Here is a 19,429-nt window from a genome sequence, read left to right on the forward strand (position 1 = left end):
GTAAGGACCCCGATGCAGCCACGTCTGCAAAATAACGTCTTCTACCGATGAATTGTAGTGGTTCCATGTCTCTGAAAAGTACAAACCTTTGTCATTAATACAAGAAATTAATTATTTACACAAAAACCACATATAGGGGATGGAGTGTGTATGCGTATCGACAAATGCAGTTTCATTCACCTAACGATTATAACCTATGCTACCTAGTTAGTAGAAATTGTACATGGTCGCAATAAGTAATAACATATTCAAAACAATTTGACCTTACAAAAACTAGTTTCTGGGTTCCAAACGACCACTAAAATTCCTTGGAAATCAGATTTACGTAATGTTTTGTGTATCGTTAATGTCAACTAGATACTAGTGACTGAGGCATTTTCACCAAAACCTAAATGTACGTTCGTAAGTTTTTACGTCCAACATCGAATCGCACCAATGTCGCACTTTGCGATATGGACAAAACGATTTCACCTATACTTGGTGCTACATAAGAAGGAACCTATTTCGCGCATGCTTTGTGGGTTAGCCTTGTTGGAAAGTCTCAGCTCTCCCACTTGATAACCCACACGTCATGAATATTTATGTACCGGGAGACAAGTAATTTGTAATTTGTCTCGTCTCAGCCCCTCAAACCATATCTCTCTGAACGCTACGAACACAAGGTATTATCAACAACTAGCGTTTCAACGTAGCAGAGATGCGCGGTTGTAGGAGCGCGAGTAGGGGATTAGCCAATGAATGAGTCCCGTTGGTGTCATATGTGCAGTAAACGCCAGGTTCCTTTTTATATGGCACAAAGTATAGAATTAGAATGTATATTACATACGATATGCATATCTACATTTTGCTAAACTTTGCTTAGCCTTCATGCCTTCATCTGACGTGAGGACGGTACCTGTATGTATGACTTATACATAATCTCAAAGGAAGAAATTCGAATAGAAAATCTGAATCTGAGAAATAAAAATTTGCTAGTGCGATACTTTTCATATAATGAATAAAGGAAAAAGAAGTTGTAACGTCACATTAACATAAAATCCTTTAATTTGTTGATAAAATAATATTCTCTGTCCCTGAAAATCTTACGCTTATACAATGACAAAAACAATTACTTTTATAGTAAAAATTCCGCTATCTCTTCTTGCATATGCGTTATTTGTAGCTTTTCTCGAATTTTCTCGTATAAAAAACAGGATAGTAAATTATATTGTTGCTTTGAATTTAAAGCAATTAGTTTACAACCGTAACATAGATGAGTTTCAATTAATTCTGGTTGTAGAGATTCTGTATGAAATGAAATACAGGCATTGTCACATCGACAATGCTTTTTTACAGAATCATTTATTTCCTGCATTTGTTTATTTTTTGATTGGTTACTAGATGCCATACTCATTGTAGGATCTACATTCGTTGATATCAATTGGGAAAATATTTTAGCTTGAACAGCCGAAAGTTGTTTTTCTTGCGAATTACAAGAGTCTAGTGTTAATTCGCAAAGTATACAGGTTTTGTTAATGTCACTGACATGATCAATGTTTTTAACGATGTTTACAGTATGTACTTCCTTCGTATTTGTTGCCAATTTTTCGCTGGTACGGTATATGGTAGAGACAGTACCGTTAAGATTAGAATCTAATTGATTAATAAAGTTTCTTGCAACAGTTCGTATGGAACCAGGATACGATTGATTATATTTTGGAGAAGCAAGAATAGGAGTTACATCACGGCACTCCAAGTAGGCTTCTATCTCATCCTGTGTAAAATCTCTGAGCGGTCTAAGCAACGTTACATCCGCGGATCTTGTATCGGAGAAAGAAACATTTAGAGGCACCTGAGATCCTCTTCCAGTCGATATGTCTCCAAGCACTTTTGTCGCAAGATCGATTGAGGTATCGGCAACAAAAACCTTATTGCAGTTTAGCTCGTGGGCTGCTCGTACGAGTACTTTCCTTTTCAGTTGCCTCAACAATTCGTCTTTTGCTGTTTCATTTTCCATGCTATGGAACAGTTTTTCTATAAATTCATCATGGACTGTATTTATTTGCGACACGTCCATCAACTGGACATCTTGGCAAAGAATATCGCTGGTAGAAGTTGTCAAAGAAGTTATATACATTGCTATTTGTATATTATCTGCTTCTTTAACCAATGCATTTCGAATATGTTTTCTTTCCCCTAATGAAAATCCTCTCGCTATGCCATCTGTGCAATCATATAAAAGAATAAGTAGCAATTAGTTAAATAGGACCATGATAACTTGCTTTAGATAATATTTGCTATAAGTCTAAAAATTAATATTACCATCTATATACAATATTTTACACTTGAATCGAAGTCTTTTAGAAGTTGATTCATTTGCATTATCTTTTATAAGTTGTACAAGCGCCGTTGAATTTGCTTTCCCTGAATGTGCAATAAGTACAGAATCAGTTGGGCGCATCGATTTTGATTTCCCAAGAGTAGCTTTAAATTTATGCATCGATAGAGACAAGAAACATGCTTTGCAGTATCCGCATTTGTTCCTTAATGAAATTTGGACTTGTTCAGATCCACACTTTCTGCAAACTAATGGAACATTTGACACTCGTGCAGTAGCACTATCAGTACCGGAGACTGTGATTCTATGGAAAATGAAAAATAATAATAGTATATGAGTATAAAAAGTTTCGAGGATAATCAAAAAACTTGACACTTACGTGTTCTGTATTGTTTGATTTTCAAATGTATCACATCCGAAAGAGTTTAATGTACACATCGTGTCTTTCATTAACTGTTGCTTTTATGTATATAAATGTTTCGTTACAAAATTTGAGCCTTCAAAAATTAAAAAATCTTAGCGGGAATACATTGAAATAAATTATTTTGTATTCGAGTGCGAACGATTATTGCGTTAGCGGTTAGGCTTATGCTTAGGCTAAAACTTAGACTCTCAGACGGCTCAGACTTGCTCAGACTTCAGACTGTCTAAGAATGTATGGAATGTAATAATCTTAGACCATATATGCCTTAGATCATATATACTTATAGACCCGGCATAGTGTTCCAAGATAACGGTGATCTGGTACCCTCAACTGACGTCACAAGATAATTCAACATGGTGGTTGAATATACAATCTTATATACGCATGCGCACTAAAAATTGGTTCCTGACACACGCCGAAGTTTCGCATGTACATCTGATCAAGTCTTCTATGTTGTAAAAGCATATGTCAGGATTAGCAAAATGGTTCTGCTGGAAAATGATGCGGTAATTTTTGGCATCCGAAATGCTATTGTTTTGTACACTTTATATTAATCGTAATTTTAGTTTCTAGTCGAGTTAACACGACTGTTCGACAAATCACGTCTCTCTGGTTCAGTAGTGCTCACTATTAAACGGTGTAAGTATGTGCGTTAATACTTGTCCAAACAGCCTTAATATTGGAAATTTTGTACAGAATATTATTACTATCTATTTAGTTAATGGACACAATAAACCAATACCCAGGAAAGGTAGACCACCTTTGCCAACACCAAGTGAATTTCTTTGTTTAGTAAGAGCTACCTTAAGATCTAAAAAAATATCTACTGTTGTATGTATCATTATTTTCAATTAATTTTTATAGCAATTAGACAGACAAAGCTCAAGTTATGTACCTTGTTTTTCAGATTCATTCCAAGGATGTAAATAAGTTTCAACAAGCGTATTGGAATTTATTAAAATCAAATGTCAGTGGTCTCAAGAAGTTGAAGAAAGTGAAATCTGCGAAGCCTAAAGTCCACTGACATTACAACACAGACTGTTATAATATATAAATAAATATACACTCAACCCTCCTATGACACGGATAATTTGTTCCATGTTGAGCAAAACTTAGAAATAATACATATCTGAGGAATGAGTTCCATGTTACATATAGAAACCGTGTTATAAGATATGAAGTCATATACAACCTAAGGTATTGTTCTATAACATAACTTTGCATACATTAAAAAAGAGAAAAACTAAATTTATTTCAAGTATTTTTATTGATTTTAAGAGTTTATATACATTTAAAATAAACAAAAATACATTTTATCAAAATGAAAAAATACAAACTCCAGCAACCACAAGGATTTGTTAGCAATCAAACATTTTCTTAATTTTCATCATCACTGTTGTCTAAAGCCACTATTTGTATAACTCATTCTCATTTAATAGGTGAAAACTTTTTGTCACTTCTTATATCTTCATTATTAAGTTTAACTGTATTAGTTATAGACACTGATGTCTTTTGACTTTGTACTTGTGCCAAAAGTTCTTGATAAGGAGCTAAGCAGCTTTGCAGTTCTCTTTTAAACTTTCCACTACGCACTACTGAAGGATCTTTTTCAATGAAGTAGAGTTCTAATTTTTTGGCCAAATCTATTCCTCTTTGGACATCATTTAAACTTAAATTTGGAACCGATTCATTGTTCATGTTTTCAGAGCTATCATCTATCGACAATTTTGAGGTAGGCTTGTCTATAAATTCCTGCTCTCCTTGGAATTTGATATTGTTTAACGAAAATCGTTTTTTTAACTTTTCGAACCAGCCTTTACTCGCAGTGAACGATTGGTTTTGTTGTTCTGCAGAAGAGTGGCCAATTTCCTTCAAACGTTTGTAGATTCTAAGAGCTTGTTGCCTAACAACATTTCCACTCAAGGGGATCTTTTTATCTATACAGTCTTCAAACCAAATCATAAGAACATGCTCCATTCTAATCATGTCAATATCTCGTACGCGGGCCACACGTTTTGCATCTAACGAGCATCCATCCACAATACTTTTTCTTATTTTATTCTCATTTTTCTTAATTGTCCGAATTGTAGCTTCGTTTAAGTTCAATGATTTTCCAACAGATGAGGGTTTTTCTCCATCGTTTAATCGATTTAAAATTTGAATTTTATCTTCAAGCGAAATAAACTTTCTTCTTAACTGTTTTTTCTTATTTTCGTCAGTCATTGTGAAAACCTAGGGGCTAAAAATGATTTCCATATAAACATTACAATTTTGTAATGAAGAGTACATACGCAAAATATTAATGCTGCCCAACTGGGATACTAAAAAAAAATAAGCGAATCCAAAGTCTCTTTATTTAACAATTACACTCAACCCTCTTATACCACGGTACTATTTATAACACTTGAAAATGCGTCTGCATTTGTGAATGACAAACTGTCTACTGAATGATTTTTCAGTAAGAACTATGATGCGCAGACTACGAACTATTATGTCCGGGAATTCCCTGTTTAAAGTAAAACCTCTATTATTCTCTCTCGTTTAGTCCAACCTCTGTTATTGCGCAAGGATGACTTCTCATACCAATTTGTACTCAGTGAGCTAGTTTAGACCGGTCGTTTACTACTTGTACTAAACGAAATATTACTAGATGGTACAACTAGCACCTATTACACAGTGTAAACCAATATCTCTTCTTTGGTGTAAACGTAAACGATGCGTATTAGTCAAATACTATATGCAGTAAAGAGGCCTTAAAACATTTATTGCCAAACATATAAACTCATACAAATAATACGCAGCCCCGATACCCCAGCGAAGATTTATACGAGGGTTGTCCAAGTCTATTAAGTCGTGCTATATGGAAACCGTGTCATAAGCATATCGTGTTATAGGAGGACTGTCTCCTATATATATTTTCTAATGTATTATATGATACTTTCTAACAAATAAATTACATTTTGCGTAAGTAGTACCAAAACAAATAAGTTGGTAAACTTTGTTTGTTTATTTTATACGAAACATAATTTTGATTGTTTCTCTGTATGTAATCATGTTACAAAACAGACTCGTTCGTTCGGATGCTGCAACTTTTGGAACACCTTATAGAAAGTATATAAACGCGTCGATTTACCAATCATCGATCGACGAATAATGAGAAATGTATGATTAATCTTGTAACTTTTAATTTTACAAAAGTTCCGCAAGTTTTCAAAAAATTTATTTTTTGCCCACTCTGTATTTAATTGCAAAACAATTTATATATTTCAGTAACTTTATAACAACGGTAGTTCGCTGACCGTTATGTATTTATAGTGGGATTGTGAAAGTAACGAAATTCTTTTAGTTAATAAAAATAACAGCAAATTTATTTTGAAAATATAAGTTCATTGATAAAGCGATATTCAAACATGTGGCATATTTTCAATCGAATTAAACGGCTGCCTACGTGAAATGCATTGGACAAAAAAGCAGAAGGCGTGCCCCTTGACGTAGGCCATTTTGTTGTGCGTTCAGGCTTACAGGGATTATCCCTCCAGGGGCAATTGGAATTGGAAGTGATCAAGACAAGTTTCGAATACTTGTGTAAAAGTGTCACTGGATTGTCGAATGCAGTGATTGTAGTTTTCCTCTTCTTGTAAAGTAACAATGTTTCCTTAGAAAAATAGTTGTTCAGCTGGGAACATAGTTGTTCTACATGCATTGTAATTGATGTACATGCCTCGTGATTTCGAACTGTGATTGTACGAGTAACGTTTGTTTCTCGAAAAAGTCGGACAACTTCTTGTTGTCCTTAATTATAAAGAACGAGAGCGATGGAGGAAGTAATGGGTATTTAAACTTCTTTTCAAATGTAAAATGTTATATTTTGCGTATCGAATAATACGTAGCGTGCTACAGATTGTATATTTTTGTTATAGAAATTGTGAAAGTCGAAGATATATTACCGATTAAAGATACATCTTCGATAGAGAATTTATTTGGTAAAGCTTTTGCACTGTATATTATTTATGTGTTCATAATAACAGTCTGAATACTAATTCTTGATTATTACAGTTGCAGAAAATATAGAAGAGGGTATTGTAATATCAAATGAGACAGAGTCCAATATGAAAGGTATACATGAATGAACACACTTTTTTTAGTGACATGTAGAAGGAATGCTCTTATGTTATTTGCTTCTTTTATTTTATTTATTACAGTATTTTTTTTTATTATACTTTTACAGTTATTACTGACGGCGATCAAATTATACAAATTATAACGGATTATGAATGTGTAACATGCCGCAGAGTCTTTAGGTCTCAGGATGTAAGCTTTATGTATTTCATTTGATAGAATATAAAAATGGAAATTCAAAATTTCTATTTATGACAATAGGATGAAAGCATTCTATACAATGCTTCTAACAAAGTTTCCAATCAATTTTGTAGATGCTGACAGAACATTTAGACACATGCAGGGAAGAAGATGATTCTATGACCCTGATAGAACTCAGAAATGTAGATCAGTATGATTCAGAAGAAGATAAGGACGACGATAATTCAGAATATGTTGATGACATCAACAATGAGGGTATATTACACAATACAAATACAATTTCTTTCTTACATGCATCAACATTCTTGTTTAATATATAAAATGATGATTGTAGATTCAAATTCGAATAGCCATAAAAATAATAACCACAGACCAGTAATTATGCCTGTACCTGAAACCCAATGCCATTGTTGTGCAGAAGATTTGAGTACTGCTCACACTGGTGGTGAGCACAAGTGTCCAGAATGTGACCTTTCATTCAGAAAAAAATCATCTTTAGACCGACACACTGTAGTTATTCACTGGCATTATGATAATTGCATTTGTAAGGAGTGTGGACAGTCATTTAATAGTAGGAAAGCATTGAATAAACATCGTTACACTACTCATGGAGATCGTAAGATTTTTAGGTAAGTCTATAGATTTGTATAAGAAATTATAGCAAGGGTAACAATTAATTACATGGAATTCAATTTATTAATTAAATTCTAGATGCGAACCTTGTGATACTTATTTTTCACGAAGCTATCATTTAAATCGGCATTTAATGCAGTCTGGTTGTCATGGTAACATTCTTAACACGTTTAATTGTCAAGTGAGCATTTTTATTCATTTTCCAAAGTTTCTGCACGGTTAAAAGAGATATTCGATTTGTGCGATTAATTATGTATACTTAAATAGGTTTGTCAAAAAGGTTTTACACGTAAAGATAATTTACGCGAACATTTACGTACACACGCTGGAGAACTTCAGAGGCCGAAGAAGTCATGTAAATATTGCCCTAAGGAATTTCATACTACTCAACAATTAGTAATTCATGAACGTGTGCATACAGGAGAACGACCAGTTCAATGCGATTTATGTCCAAAGACGTTTTTGTCGACACTTGCATTAAGAAAACATAGACGCGTGCATACAGGAGAAAAACCATTCGAATGCCATTATGTAAGTATTATCTTCGTGAATGAGGAGTAACTCTTACAAGCAATAATTTATTTCTTCTATAAGGGATGCGATATTAGTTTTTAAATCTGTAAGTAATAATTCTCTTGCGTAATTTTATTGCAAGCAAACGTTATGGACATAGAAGACTGTGTAAGTTTGAGCAGTTTCACAATATTGAATATTTTTAGTTTTACTGCTACTACTACTACTACTACCACTACTACCACTACTACCACTACTACCACTACTACTACTACTACTACCACTACTACTACTACCACTACTACTACCACTACTACTACTACTACTACAACCACTACTACTACCACTACTACTACTACTACTACAACAATTCTACTATCTACAATATAGAATACATTTTAATTCTACTACTTCTGATTACTAAAGAATGTTTCTTTAATTACTTTAGTGTCAGAAGAAGTTTGCTGCACGCGAAACATTAAATCGTCACGAGAGAACTCACACCGGCGAAAAACCTCATGTTTGTCAGTATTGCAATAAATCGTTCATTCAAGCTGCTCAGTTAAGGGCACACATATTTCATCATACCGGTGAAAATGGATTTTATTGTGATGTATGTGGGAAAGCGTTCAATCGGAAAGCTCGCTTGAATGTTCATAAAAAATTTGTTCACGAAGGGGCAACACCGTTTACATGTGAGGTTTGTGAGAAAAGATTTATAAGGAGAGAAGACCTCGTTAAACACTCATTGCTTCATACAGGCATTAAACGTAAGCCGCAAATAACTTCGATGTTACCATCTTAAACTAACATGGGAAATAATTTGATTATTTGTTTAATGCAGCATTCAAATGTGATAAATGTGAAAAAGCCTTTTCCACTAAATCCTCTTTACAAGCACACTCAAATACTCACAGAAGAGAACCACCTCAGTCTTGTCTTGAATGCAACAGGGTTTTCATTCGGCAAGATTGTTTAATGAGGCATGTCAAGTCAAAGCATCGTGAATTGTTGGAGGATGTGATGAACGAAGTAGAAAAAAAACATTTACAAACACAATTATACAATATTGCTACGCTTGCTGCTGAAAAAACAAAAAATGGAGAATCTAGGGAACTTTCCACTGATGAACTATTAACAGCTATATCGGATCTATTAAAGATATTGATCGACGATCAAACTCTGCAGGTATGCATTGTGACAAATAATTTTGAGTCATAATAAATATAGTATATATAATAATATTTAATTCATCTTAATGCTTCAGTTGTTTGGTTGGCCTGAAGCTCCCATACAAGATATTTTAGAGGCTGTAATTAGGAGGTGTGGACATTCACCGGTAACATCAGATACCAATTTTTACTTTACCGAGCGTTTGAGGGAAAACGTGAAACTCTTATTCAGTGTTGTTATAGAGGATGATCCAGTAAAATCTCTTTTAACAACGAAAACGGTAGATGATGTTATTTTACACGTTTTACAGCTTTCAAAACAATACACAACGAGTTCGTAATTACATTGAAAGATATAAAAAACGTTTTTTATTATTATAAAAAAAAATTCAGTTGTCTTTTAAGAAAAGACATCATAGTGTGTGAAAAAGAAAATGATACCAATAGAAGTTGAAAATACATAGTATAATTTACTCCATATTGCTATTACGCTGTACTATATAATGTTATGATTATTAAAAGATTGCAAATATTTAGGATATTTGCTGGATGTATGTTTTATATTAGCGTTTACCTTTCTGTTTGTATCCATAATATTTTGGATAATTGTCTTGAACTATGGTTCACGTCATAGTTAATTTGCTAAGGTATTTTATATCAGAGTAATCTATTTTCGCACCTATTTAAATGGTACATAAGTGATGTTTTAATTTCTGTTTGTATTCAATTATTTCACAGTTTTCATTGTCAATAAATGTGCTTAAAATATTATAATTATGGAATACCTCTATGACCATAGTAATTGGGAATTTACGACAGTGTCGATAATACCGTGCTACACTGTCAGAAAATTCCATCCCACGTCTGGATGAACCGTAAATAAGAACAGAGTGGAACGGACTTACAGTAAACTTCCATATAACGCGATCAAAGATACTGTTTAACCGTTTTAGTGCCACAGCGTGTGGTCGCGATAATAAATTGCAATTCTGAAAACTCTGTTGAACAGTATACATACAGTTGTGTATAACAATTCCAAAATATTTACATATACAGCGAAAAGAGACCTAAAGAACAATGTAAAATATAAAATCATAAAATAATTTAACAGTAAAAAGAAGTTTAATTATTTCTTTTATTTTTTTTCCATTAAGTATATATACATTTAATGATATAATGATTTCGCTGAACAGTTCGTATTCATAGAGATAATGCGACGATAAACTATGCTTCATCCGCAGGTTCCTCTTTTTGTTTTTTCCATCTTAAAATTCTTGCTTCTGGATATTTTTCCACAAGAAAACTGCAAATATCTCCATACTCAGCTCTTAATCTAATTCTTACATTATCATGGTCTCTTTTTCGTTCCATTTTACGTAGATGTATCTGGTAAGAGGGTAATTTTGTGTAAAACGGCGGAAGAGGTTTCTTCTTCAGGACCATTCTTCCGTCCATTATGTATTCCTTGAAATTTAGGATTTCGCCCTTCTTGATATCTGATTCCGTTCTTGGTGTTTCTGGCGAAGCAATTACTTTGGGAAAATAATCACGTTCTTGTTTCAATTCAACTAAATGCAACTGTTTTTCATCTGCTAATTGTTGATATGTTTTCTGAAAGTATTTTTATTTACTATGTGTTAATTTGCTAATCAGTGGTGGTAGTAGTATGAGATAATATTTACACAACATATACCTGTCTTAATAAACCAATGAAAAAAGCTTTTATTATATATTGAATATTTAAAGATCCTTCAACTTTAGCATATACATCTTTTATACCGACTGCCTCGCAAATCGCCCTAATGACTCTGTGAGCCTTAATTCCATAGCCTTTAGGCTTTTGCGAAACGAATATTTTTGTCTTGTGAAACTGTGTATAGAAATCATGAAGTACTGGAACATAGAAATAATTTTAATCTTGTCTGCTTTTAAAACTAATGTCAGTTATTATAAGAAAATATTTACCAGTGTGATCATTGTATCTTTCAAAGTAGCACAGTCTTTGTCCAGCTCTGTTTTTAGCTCGTTTAATGACTGTTTTAACATCATTTCCTGTTACTGATGAAAAACCAACAAGCCCATTTCCATTTCCAGTTACAACTGTAGTCCGGCATTTCTTCGAACGGCCAAAATGACTAGTCATAGTGGTTGCATTCTTGAATGATAATATACAACTTTCAAAGCCTTCGAAAGGTTCTGAAATAATAAGGATATAATGGTGTCAGCAAATATATACTACTGATATTTATATAGAAATACATAGTTATTTCGCAACTATAAACCATCATCAATAGGATCCGGAGGTCCAATCTTTCTGCCTGCTATGCTGGAGCTAGTCCAACCACGTTCCAAAGCATGAAGCTTATATCGTTTTTTACTGCTGTATTGACTTTGTGCTTCAATTAATTTTTTCTCTCTTTCTGGATCATCAGGGAGTCGTTCCCGTGTAACCTTTATGGAACCTTTATAAACTGGTGCATTTAGTCCTGGAAATACCATTCCAACCTTCCCAATTCCAATTCTTTGTCCTTTGTTCAGGTTTTTAATCCTTGGTAAAGCTTTTCCTCTTCCACGTCGTTTTCCTGCATTACTAACACTGGTAACAGACTTCCATAACAATGATGCCGGTTCTAAATTAAACAAATATCATTATATTAATAAGAATTCGATCTTAATTTTGTCAACAAGTTTAAAGTAGTAAGAAGTGTACATACTTTTGTTAAAGAAGTTGGTGTTTTCCCTGGCACTTTGAACTAATGGAATATTTGTTTTTAGTAGACCAACAGCTGAAACTGTAAATAATTTAATACAAGAATAAAATAAAGAATAAATCTGTGGAAACGATTATTAATTATTTTATTAATTTATTATATTGACCAGTGATGATATAGTTTTAAGGTTAAGTTGACGAACAAGTAATAAGATAAATTTATACAGATGTTATCGTTATACCATGGCTTTTAATGTTGTTAGTCTTCACGGAATTTGAGATTAATCCACAAATACGAATTATGCGGCTTGCCATTTTCGAATTGAAGTGATCATCCCTTCATATCCCTCGAAAATACAGAGTATCAGAGTCAGGGGGAGAAAACTCTTATGTATGACCAGAGAGGAATGTATGACCTCGGACCGCTTAGTTCACTTGCGAGGGAATCGACTTAGATGGCACCACGTTCACAGCCATGTGGCGGTTGTAGATAATGTAGATTTCTGTATCGATTAATTTGTTTATATATAGTTGTTAACATTTATTTTGTTTTTGGTTTCCCTACCAACAAAAATTATTTACATAACAAATTGCTTCAGATTAAAGTAAATACTGAAAGAGATAACACGTCTTTTATTTGGAGAAATATATTACACTCCTACAGCCATCACATGATTAAACGTGATTGGACGTGACTGATGTTCCAATCTTTGCTGCTATTGGACGCTACTATTCCTGCCAAAACCACTGCTGCATGGCATGAATGATCGTGTGACTCGTTGCGGACAGGGAGGGCAATCTCCCATGTATAATGTGTGGACATTAGCAGTGCCACCTAGACCCATTCCCTCCTGACCTCAACTAAAAGCTATATATATAGCTATACGATTCTACAAACATACACATACGCATATACACATACACATATATCTACTGTACAGTACGATTACTACATAAATTTAGAAGTAAACTTATATAAAAAAAAGGATATAATATAATAAAAGGATATAATATGTTTTGCAACAATACATTATTTTTACAATATTTTATTTCAAAACATAATAATACATAATTATACATGTAACAGATAATTACATATAATATCAAACTAATACAAATGATAATATCTTCATCCACTTATTTTGTACACTCTTTACACTTGCTGCTGCACTGCTCTGCACCTCACTATCCTAAAACAAACTTAAAAAAATTTTATAATTAATGCACAAAGTAAAATTCGAAAAATAAGCTCAGAAATAAGTTCACCGAGTTCACTCAATTTTGAAAAATTATTTCTAAAATTGATTCGACACTGAGCAAAGTTTTTTTCAATATTTTTTCAATATTTCCTGGGCTTATTACTCGAATTTTCAATACACTTAAATTTTTGTCTTATTAAAACAATATGAAGAAGGTTTTGAAGGTTATAATATCACAGTCCGCAACCAATTACTAATGATCAGAGTACTGTTTCGTATCAAGAATAATCATAAGATATGCAAGTACAGTGCGCACTGTGCATACGCACGTCTCTGAGACGGCGCGGACTTAAAACTCGTACAAAAAGGGTTTCTTATAACATAAATATATAGTTAAAAGAAAATATAGTAAAAGAAATATATAGTTAAAAGAAATTTTTTATGTCATTCAAAAACCGAAGAAACTACCGACACAATACTGATATTTTACATTTCTGTATAAGTTCTTGGCTTTGTGGCAGCAGAGAGGAATGAGAGTGCTCACGCCCGGGTTTTCGGCGTTCCCGATATAGTGCTGACATCTGCTCAGCCTTAGCATGGCACAGAACCGGTCAGTCTTTCCTAGAACAGAACCGGTCAGTCTTTTAGCATGGCACAGAACCGGTCAGTCTTTCCTGGGACAGAACCGGTCAGTCTTTTAGCATAAAACTGAACGCACATTATTTTTTTAACCAGGATTAGAACGTACAGCTTAATTGTTGTATATGAAATATGTAACTAACATGTAAATCTTGTGTACAAAATCTCTAATTAATATAAATTAAGAATAATATTAATTGTAATGATACGTATTTTATTTTTTTTCCAAGTTTGTAGTTGCAAACTTTAGTTGTAAAAAATGGAAAATCCGGAAAAATTCGAACAAATACAGATCTCATATCGAAGTTTAAAAGCGACCATTGTCATCAACACTATCTTAAATTTTTTCATATATATAGCTACTGTTATTATTAATTAAAAAAAATTTTCTTTCATGAATAAATATTTTTTCCACCTCAGCACCATAAGATTTTTACTAGATGACTTTAAAAACACATTAGAACTATTTTTAAATAATTTTACTCGAAAACATTCTAGTTTACTCTTTATTTCACCGTTCTACTAATTTTTTATGGGCTGCATTGCAGCTCTGTTTAACACCCCTTTACAACCCAATACCATGGTACCATCCATATTCAAGGAAGAACAATTTTTTGCGACGATCATTGAAAAAATAAAAGTGTTTCCTTCATTTCAGTCCTTTAGTGCGTTGGTGACGTAGCGCCCAGCACACCTACCTGTGTTCTGTGTCACATCTGGAGTTTTATGGTACGCTAACAATCCCTATTGAGTCGCAAGCCAGACCATACAAACGAATGCATCCACAACTTCCAGAGACCTGCCTCCAAAACTAATTAAAGGAAGGCTAGACATGCAGTGTGTACTAAACTCCTCAAAAGAGGTGGATTCCAGTCGCTCGTGTTATAAACCTCATTCGATACTTCATCGAAAGGGTGATCTTACATATTTCTGTAACAGTTCCAAGTGCATGCACTTTGTTCATGATACACTCTTTGTAATTATTAAATTCAATTAAATATTAAGTAAATCTTTCACGGTGCTAACGGCCCTCGCAGAGATGGGCATTATTTGGGATAAAAAATTATTTAAATGAAAATTTGAATAAAAGATACTTTATCTTTATTCGTTATTCAAAGGTTCGAATAAAAAAAGTATCTTTATTCGACGAGTATCAGATAAATAATTTTATTCGACGAGAATTTATCCGACGAATAAAGATAATTTTTTTTATTCGAAACGGATTTATTCGAACTTCGAATAATTTTTTCATCTTTTATCTATATCTTTTATTCGAAGGCTTCGAATAAATCTTCGAATAACTTTTGCCGAGCGCCGAGCATCAAAGACTCAGCGAAGACAGACGACATACAATGTAAGCGGATGGAGAATCGCGCACGTATGAAAGTTTAAACTTTTAGATTTTTCAATATATCCTCATGAAATTGTGACGAGCGAATGGAGGTGATTTTCCTGATGAAAATGAGGTCAAATTCGAGTGTAATCGAACAAGTTTCACTGATACGTAATGTTACGATAAAAATTACAATCTCATTAAAGACAGTCCAAATGATGTCGTGTTTGCACTCATTTTGATCGGAACAAGCTCTACAACTCATTCGTCTTAACAATATTGTTCTGATTAAAAACATAAAAGCATAAATTGCCAATAATGCTGGATTCTCCATCTGCTTACAATGTAGGTTGTTGGTCGGTCGTTGGTCTTTGAAGTTCCGAGCTCGTAGAGTCGCGAGATATCGGTGTGAAACAACTGCCAATCCAATTGCAAAACTTCTTTATTTCTCATTATTTTTTTATGGGACTTGCGCCAACTAATTCGTGGCATTCTTCTGATTAAAATGACACTAAACACGGTACAAATTGGACTGTATTTAGCATTTTTATCCGTAGATTTATTCGAAGGCTTCGAATAAATCTTCGGATAACTTTTGCCAGCTCGACGAATAAACGGCGACGACGGCTGACGAGGACCGACGAGCGCTGAACGTCGAAGACCCAGCGACTCCCAAACGGTATACAATGTAAACGGATGGAGAATCGCGCATTATTGGCAATTTATGGTTGTATGTTTTTAATCAGAACAATATTTTAAGACGAATGAGTTGTAGAGCTTGTTCCGATCGAAATGAGTCCAAACACGACATCATTTGGACTGTCTTTAATGAGATTGTAATTTTTATCGTACCATTACGTATCAGTGAAACTTGTTCGATTACACTCGAATTTGATCTCATTTTCATCAGGAAAATCCCCTCCATTCGCTCGTCACAATTTTTTGAGGATATGTTGAAAAATCTAAAAGTTTAAACTTTCATTCGTGCGCGATTCTCCATCCGCTTACATTGTATGTCGTCTGTCTTCGCTGAGTCTTTGATGCTCGGCGCTCGGCAAAAGTTATTCGAAGATTTATTCGAAGCCTTCGAATAAAAGATATAGATAAAAGATGAAAAAATTATTCGAAGTTCGAATAAATCCGTTTCGAATAAAAAAAATTATCTTTATTCGTCGGATAAATTCTCGTCGAATAAAATTATTTATCTGATACTCGTCGAATAAAGATACTTTTTTTATTCGAACCTTTGAATAACGAATAAAGATAAAGTATCTTTTATTCAAATTTTCATTTAAATAATTTTTTATCCCAAATAATGCCCATCTCTGCGAGGGCCGTTAGCACCGTGAAAGATTTACTTAATATTTAATTGAATTTAATAATTACAAAGAGTGTATCATGAACAAAGTGCATGCACTTGGAACTGTTACAGAAATATGTAAGATCACCCTTTCGATGAAGTATCGAATGAGGTTTATAACACGAGCGACTGGAATCCACCTCTTTTGAGGAGTTTAGTACACACTGCATGTCTAGCCTTCCTTTAATTAGTTTTGGAGGCAGGTCTCTGGAAGTTGTGGATGCATTCGTTTGTATGGTCTGGCTTGCGACTCAATAGGGATTGTTAGCGTACCATAAAACTCCAGATGTGACACAGAACACAGGTAGGTGTGCTGGGCGCTACGTCACCAACGCACTAAAGGACTGAAATGAAGGAAACACTTTTATTTTTTCAATGATCGTCGCAAAAAATTGTTCTTCCTTGAATATGGATGGTACCATGGTATTGGGTTGTAAAGGGGTGTTAAACAGAGCTGCAATGCAGCCCATAAAAAATTAGTAGAACGGTGAAATAAAGAGTAAACTAGAATGTTTTCGAGTAAAATTATTTAAAAATAGTTCTAATGTGTTTTTAAAGTCATCTAGTAAAAATCTTATGGTGCTGAGGTGGAAAAAATATTTATTCATGAAAGAAAATTTTTTTTAATTAATAATAACAGTAGCTATATATATGAAAAAATTTAAGATAGTGTTGATGACAATGGTCGCTTTTAAACTTCGATATGAGATCTGTATTTGTTCGAATTTTTCCGGATTTTCCATTTTTTACAACTAAAGTTTGCAACTACAAACTTGGAAAAAAAATAAAATACGTATCATTACAATTAATATTATTCTTAATTTATATTAATTAGAGATTTTGTACACAAGATTTACATGTTAGTTACATATTTCATATACAACAATTAAGCTGTACGTTCTAATCCTGGTTAAAAAAATAATGTGCGTTCAGTTTTATGCTAAAAGACTGACCGGTTCTGTCCCAGGAAAGACTGACCGGTTCTGTGCCATGCTAAAAGACTGACCGGTTCTGTTCTAGGAAAGACTGACCGGTTCTGTGCCATGCTAAAGCGGCGATGTTACGAAAGTGGGAACGCCGAAACCCCGGGCGTGAGCACTCTCATTCCTCTCTGGTGGCAGCAACAAAAAGAGCATCACTTTCTCGCTGGTACTCGCACAGCCAGTTAGAAGAATCGGTATTATTTTTTAATTTCTATCATCAGGTGTCTAAAGCATCTGCTAGAAAATACTTACTGACGATTCCATTAGCAGATTCTGGAACGAAATGTTCTATCAAGTTAACTTTCGAGAAGACCGCTCTGCCTTTAGTGCAAGTCAGACATCTGGTGTCAAGTCACGACAACAAGACGTAACTATCCTTTGAACCCCTTGACATTTTTCTTGCGCCGCTCTTTGGCAAAGTATCGATTCTTAAAAAAAAAATCGATGTGTAGAGAATCGATTCAAAAGATCGATCTTTTAGTCGAAAAAATGAAATCGGAATTGAAAATTGAACAGCCCTGAACAGGGCTTCAGAATTGAAGTTGATTGAGATAGTTTAACCTCTACATACATTACAAGGAGTCGAGGAGGTCCTGGAAGGTCCGAAGGATAATTTTAAAAATCATAAAGATGTTGCATCTGATCGGGTTGGGACTTGGCGATATAAAGGATGTAACAGTTAAAGGTCTGGAGATAATACGAAAATGTGATCGTGTTTACTTAGAGACCTATACGTCGATTTTGCCTACCGAACTGCAAAATCTGGTAGGCGTGAAATGCTCAGATTACTTGAACCAAGTATACGTACGATAATTGTGATATCGTACGTATTTATTCGTGCGATCAAACAGAATATTAACGATGGCATGTTTCGTCACATTAGGGTACCAACGATAGCATCTTTCACCATTTTAGGAACAATTTTACCAACGTCCGATACTAGAGGCAGATAGAGAATTGGTTGAAAACAATGCGGACGAGATACTACCGAAAAGCAAAGAAGAGAACGTGGCCTTCTTAGTGGTCGGTGACCCGTTTGGAGCTACAACACACTCCGACTTAGTATTACGAGCTCGAAAGGAAAATCTACAGGTAGTTAAAAAACATTTGGTTCTTCAACAGCAATTTTAATAAAAACGAAACATTGTCAACAAATGATTGATAAAGGATTGATTTAAGGATTAAAGGATTGAAATTATTATTGTTTTGCAATTAGGTAAATGTTGTTCACAATGCATCCATATTGAACGCAGCTGGTTGTTGTGGTCTTCAACTGCACCGATTCGGAGAAATTGTTTCTATTCCATACTGGACTGAAAATTGGCAACCTAGCAGTTTTTATGAAAAGATTCTTCACAACAGGCAAAGGAATTTGCATACGCTTTGCTTATTAGACATTAAAGTAAAAGAACCTACCTTGGAGAGTTTAATGAAAAAGAAAAAAGAGTATATGCCACCAAAATTTATGACTGTGTCTGAGGCTGCTGCTCAACTGATTGAGATACTCGAAAAGCAGACGGAAGACAGAGTACTGCAAGATTCGATATCTTTTGCAGAGCTAAAGGATTCCAGCACAGTGATAGGCCTGGCCCGTGTAGGCTGGGATGATCAGCGTATCGCTGCCTGTAGCCTTAGAGAAATGACTTTGCTCGATCTTGGACCACCACTTCATTGTATGGTTATACCAGCGACTTCATTAAACTCTATCGAAGCCAGATATCTGGCGTTTATCGAAAGAGATTTTCTGAAAAAGCAAAAAAATAAAAATGAGTAGCTGTGAGAAACGATGTCATTTGTTCTTCTTTTAGAACCTAATAGTCTTTTTA

The 19,429-nt window shown here is 34.1% G+C and overlaps 5 protein-coding genes and 1 long non-coding RNA gene across 9 annotated transcripts; 3 read left to right on the top strand and 3 right to left on the bottom strand.

Moving 5' to 3' along the window:
* Positions 1-1,028: 1,028 nt before the first annotated feature.
* On the bottom strand, positions 1,029-2,942 carry Ctu2 (Cytosolic thiouridylase subunit 2). Its single transcript, XM_076801226.1, has 3 exons — positions 2,697-2,942; positions 2,302-2,621; positions 1,029-2,202 (listed from the first exon to the last, which is right to left on the bottom strand). The coding sequence occupies exons 1-3, from the start codon at positions 2,765-2,767 to the stop codon at positions 1,115-1,117; spliced, it is 1,479 nt and encodes a 492-aa protein (XP_076657341.1). The 5' UTR covers positions 2,768-2,942; the 3' UTR covers positions 1,029-1,114.
* Positions 2,943-3,079: 137 nt separating this feature from the next.
* Positions 3,080-3,819, top strand: Srp14 (signal recognition particle 14). The gene is made up of 4 exons (XM_076801232.1): positions 3,080-3,247; positions 3,308-3,380; positions 3,460-3,572; positions 3,649-3,819. The coding sequence occupies exons 1-4, from the start codon at positions 3,224-3,226 to the stop codon at positions 3,763-3,765; spliced, it is 327 nt and encodes a 108-aa protein (XP_076657347.1). The 5' UTR covers positions 3,080-3,223; the 3' UTR covers positions 3,766-3,819.
* A 2,204-nt stretch (positions 3,820-6,023) lies between these two features.
* Positions 6,024-10,151, top strand: LOC143361866 (uncharacterized). Of its 3 annotated transcripts, none has more exons than XM_076801566.1 (11): positions 6,024-6,572; positions 6,662-6,724; positions 6,798-6,857; positions 6,970-7,052; positions 7,175-7,316; positions 7,396-7,690; positions 7,773-7,875; positions 7,962-8,225; positions 8,656-8,977; positions 9,052-9,395; positions 9,475-10,151. In XM_076801566.1, the coding sequence occupies exons 1-11, from the start codon at positions 6,557-6,559 to the stop codon at positions 9,718-9,720; spliced, it is 1,938 nt and encodes a 645-aa protein (XP_076657681.1). In that variant the 5' UTR covers positions 6,024-6,556; the 3' UTR covers positions 9,721-10,151. The 3 variants fall into 3 exon arrangements, with proteins under 3 accessions (XP_076657681.1, XP_076657682.1, XP_076657683.1); XM_076801567.1 differs by having other exon boundaries at positions 6,025-6,594; XM_076801568.1 differs by having other exon boundaries at positions 6,025-6,565.
* LOC143361869 (uncharacterized) lies at positions 8,423-8,629 on the bottom strand. Its single transcript, XR_013083540.1, has 2 exons — positions 8,584-8,629; positions 8,423-8,544 (listed from the first exon to the last, which is right to left on the bottom strand). It is a non-coding gene; the product is annotated as an uncharacterized LOC143361869 (long non-coding RNA).
* Positions 10,152-10,496: 345 nt separating the features above from the next.
* Mrps5 (mitochondrial ribosomal protein S5) lies at positions 10,497-13,565 on the bottom strand. 2 transcript variants are annotated; one of them, XM_076801569.1, is made up of 7 exons: positions 13,548-13,565; positions 12,332-12,452; positions 12,094-12,171; positions 11,662-12,009; positions 11,345-11,575; positions 11,073-11,272; positions 10,497-10,990 (listed from the first exon to the last, which is right to left on the bottom strand). In XM_076801569.1, the coding sequence occupies exons 2-7, from the start codon at positions 12,402-12,404 to the stop codon at positions 10,604-10,606; spliced, it is 1,317 nt and encodes a 438-aa protein (XP_076657684.1). In that variant the 5' UTR covers positions 12,405-12,452; positions 13,548-13,565; the 3' UTR covers positions 10,497-10,603. The 2 variants fall into 2 exon arrangements, with proteins under 2 accessions (XP_076657684.1, XP_076657685.1); XM_076801570.1 differs by lacking the exon at positions 13,548-13,565 and having other exon boundaries at positions 12,094-12,165; positions 12,332-12,526.
* A 4,411-nt stretch (positions 13,566-17,976) lies between these two features.
* On the top strand, positions 17,977-19,390 carry LOC143361285 (diphthine methyl ester synthase-like). Its single transcript, XM_076800557.1, has 3 exons — positions 17,977-18,368; positions 18,519-18,695; positions 18,820-19,390. The coding sequence occupies exons 1-3, from the start codon at positions 18,234-18,236 to the stop codon at positions 19,375-19,377; spliced, it is 870 nt and encodes a 289-aa protein (XP_076656672.1). The 5' UTR covers positions 17,977-18,233; the 3' UTR covers positions 19,378-19,390.
* The last annotated feature ends 39 nt before the right edge of the window (positions 19,391-19,429 follow it).

This window comes from Halictus rubicundus, chromosome 15 (assembly GCF_050948215.1).
Source record: "Halictus rubicundus isolate RS-2024b chromosome 15, iyHalRubi1_principal, whole genome shotgun sequence".
NCBI lineage: Eukaryota > Metazoa > Arthropoda > Insecta > Hymenoptera > Halictidae > Halictus > Halictus rubicundus.

Excerpts from the sequence above, each read along its gene's own strand:
- Srp14 (XM_076801232.1), top strand. The coding sequence starts at position 3,224 with ATGGTTCTGCTGGAAAATGATGCG. Across the intron at positions 3,381-3,459 it reads AGTGCTCACTATTAAACGGT|TTAATGGACACAATAAACCA; the intron begins GTAAGTATGTGC and ends CTATCTATTTAG. Across the intron at positions 3,573-3,648 it reads CTAAAAAAATATCTACTGTT|ATTCATTCCAAGGATGTAAA; the intron begins GTATGTATCATT and ends CTTGTTTTTCAG.
- LOC143361866 (XM_076801566.1), top strand. Across the intron at positions 6,858-6,969 it reads GACAGAGTCCAATATGAAAG|TTATTACTGACGGCGATCAA; the intron begins GTATACATGAAT and ends ATACTTTTACAG. Across the intron at positions 8,226-8,655 it reads AACCATTCGAATGCCATTAT|TGTCAGAAGAAGTTTGCTGC; the intron begins GTAAGTATTATC and ends TAATTACTTTAG.
- LOC143361285 (XM_076800557.1), top strand. The coding sequence starts at position 18,234 with ATGTTGCATCTGATCGGGTTGGGACTTGGCGATATAAAGGATGTAACA. Across the intron at positions 18,369-18,518 it reads CTACCGAACTGCAAAATCTG|GAACAATTTTACCAACGTCC; the intron begins GTAGGCGTGAAA and ends TCACCATTTTAG. Across the intron at positions 18,696-18,819 it reads CTCGAAAGGAAAATCTACAG|GTAAATGTTGTTCACAATGC; the intron begins GTAGTTAAAAAA and ends TTTTGCAATTAG.
- Mrps5 (XM_076801569.1), bottom strand. The coding sequence starts at position 12,404 with ATGGCAAGCCGCATAATTCGTATTTGTGGATTAATCTCAAATTCCGTG. Across the intron at positions 12,172-12,331 it reads TAACAACATTAAAAGCCATG|TTTCAGCTGTTGGTCTACTA; the intron begins GTATAACGATAA and ends AATTATTTACAG. Across the intron at positions 10,991-11,072 it reads TCATTGGTTTATTAAGACAG|AAAACATATCAACAATTAGC; the intron begins GTATATGTTGTG and ends AAATACTTTCAG.
- Ctu2 (XM_076801226.1), bottom strand. The coding sequence starts at position 2,767 with ATGAAAGACACGATGTGTACATTAAACTCTTTCGGATGTGATACATTT. Across the intron at positions 2,622-2,696 it reads AATCAAACAATACAGAACAC|AATCACAGTCTCCGGTACTG; the intron begins GTAAGTGTCAAG and ends CATTTTCCATAG. Across the intron at positions 2,203-2,301 it reads TAAAATATTGTATATAGATG|ATGGCATAGCGAGAGGATTT; the intron begins GTAATATTAATT and ends ATGATTGCACAG.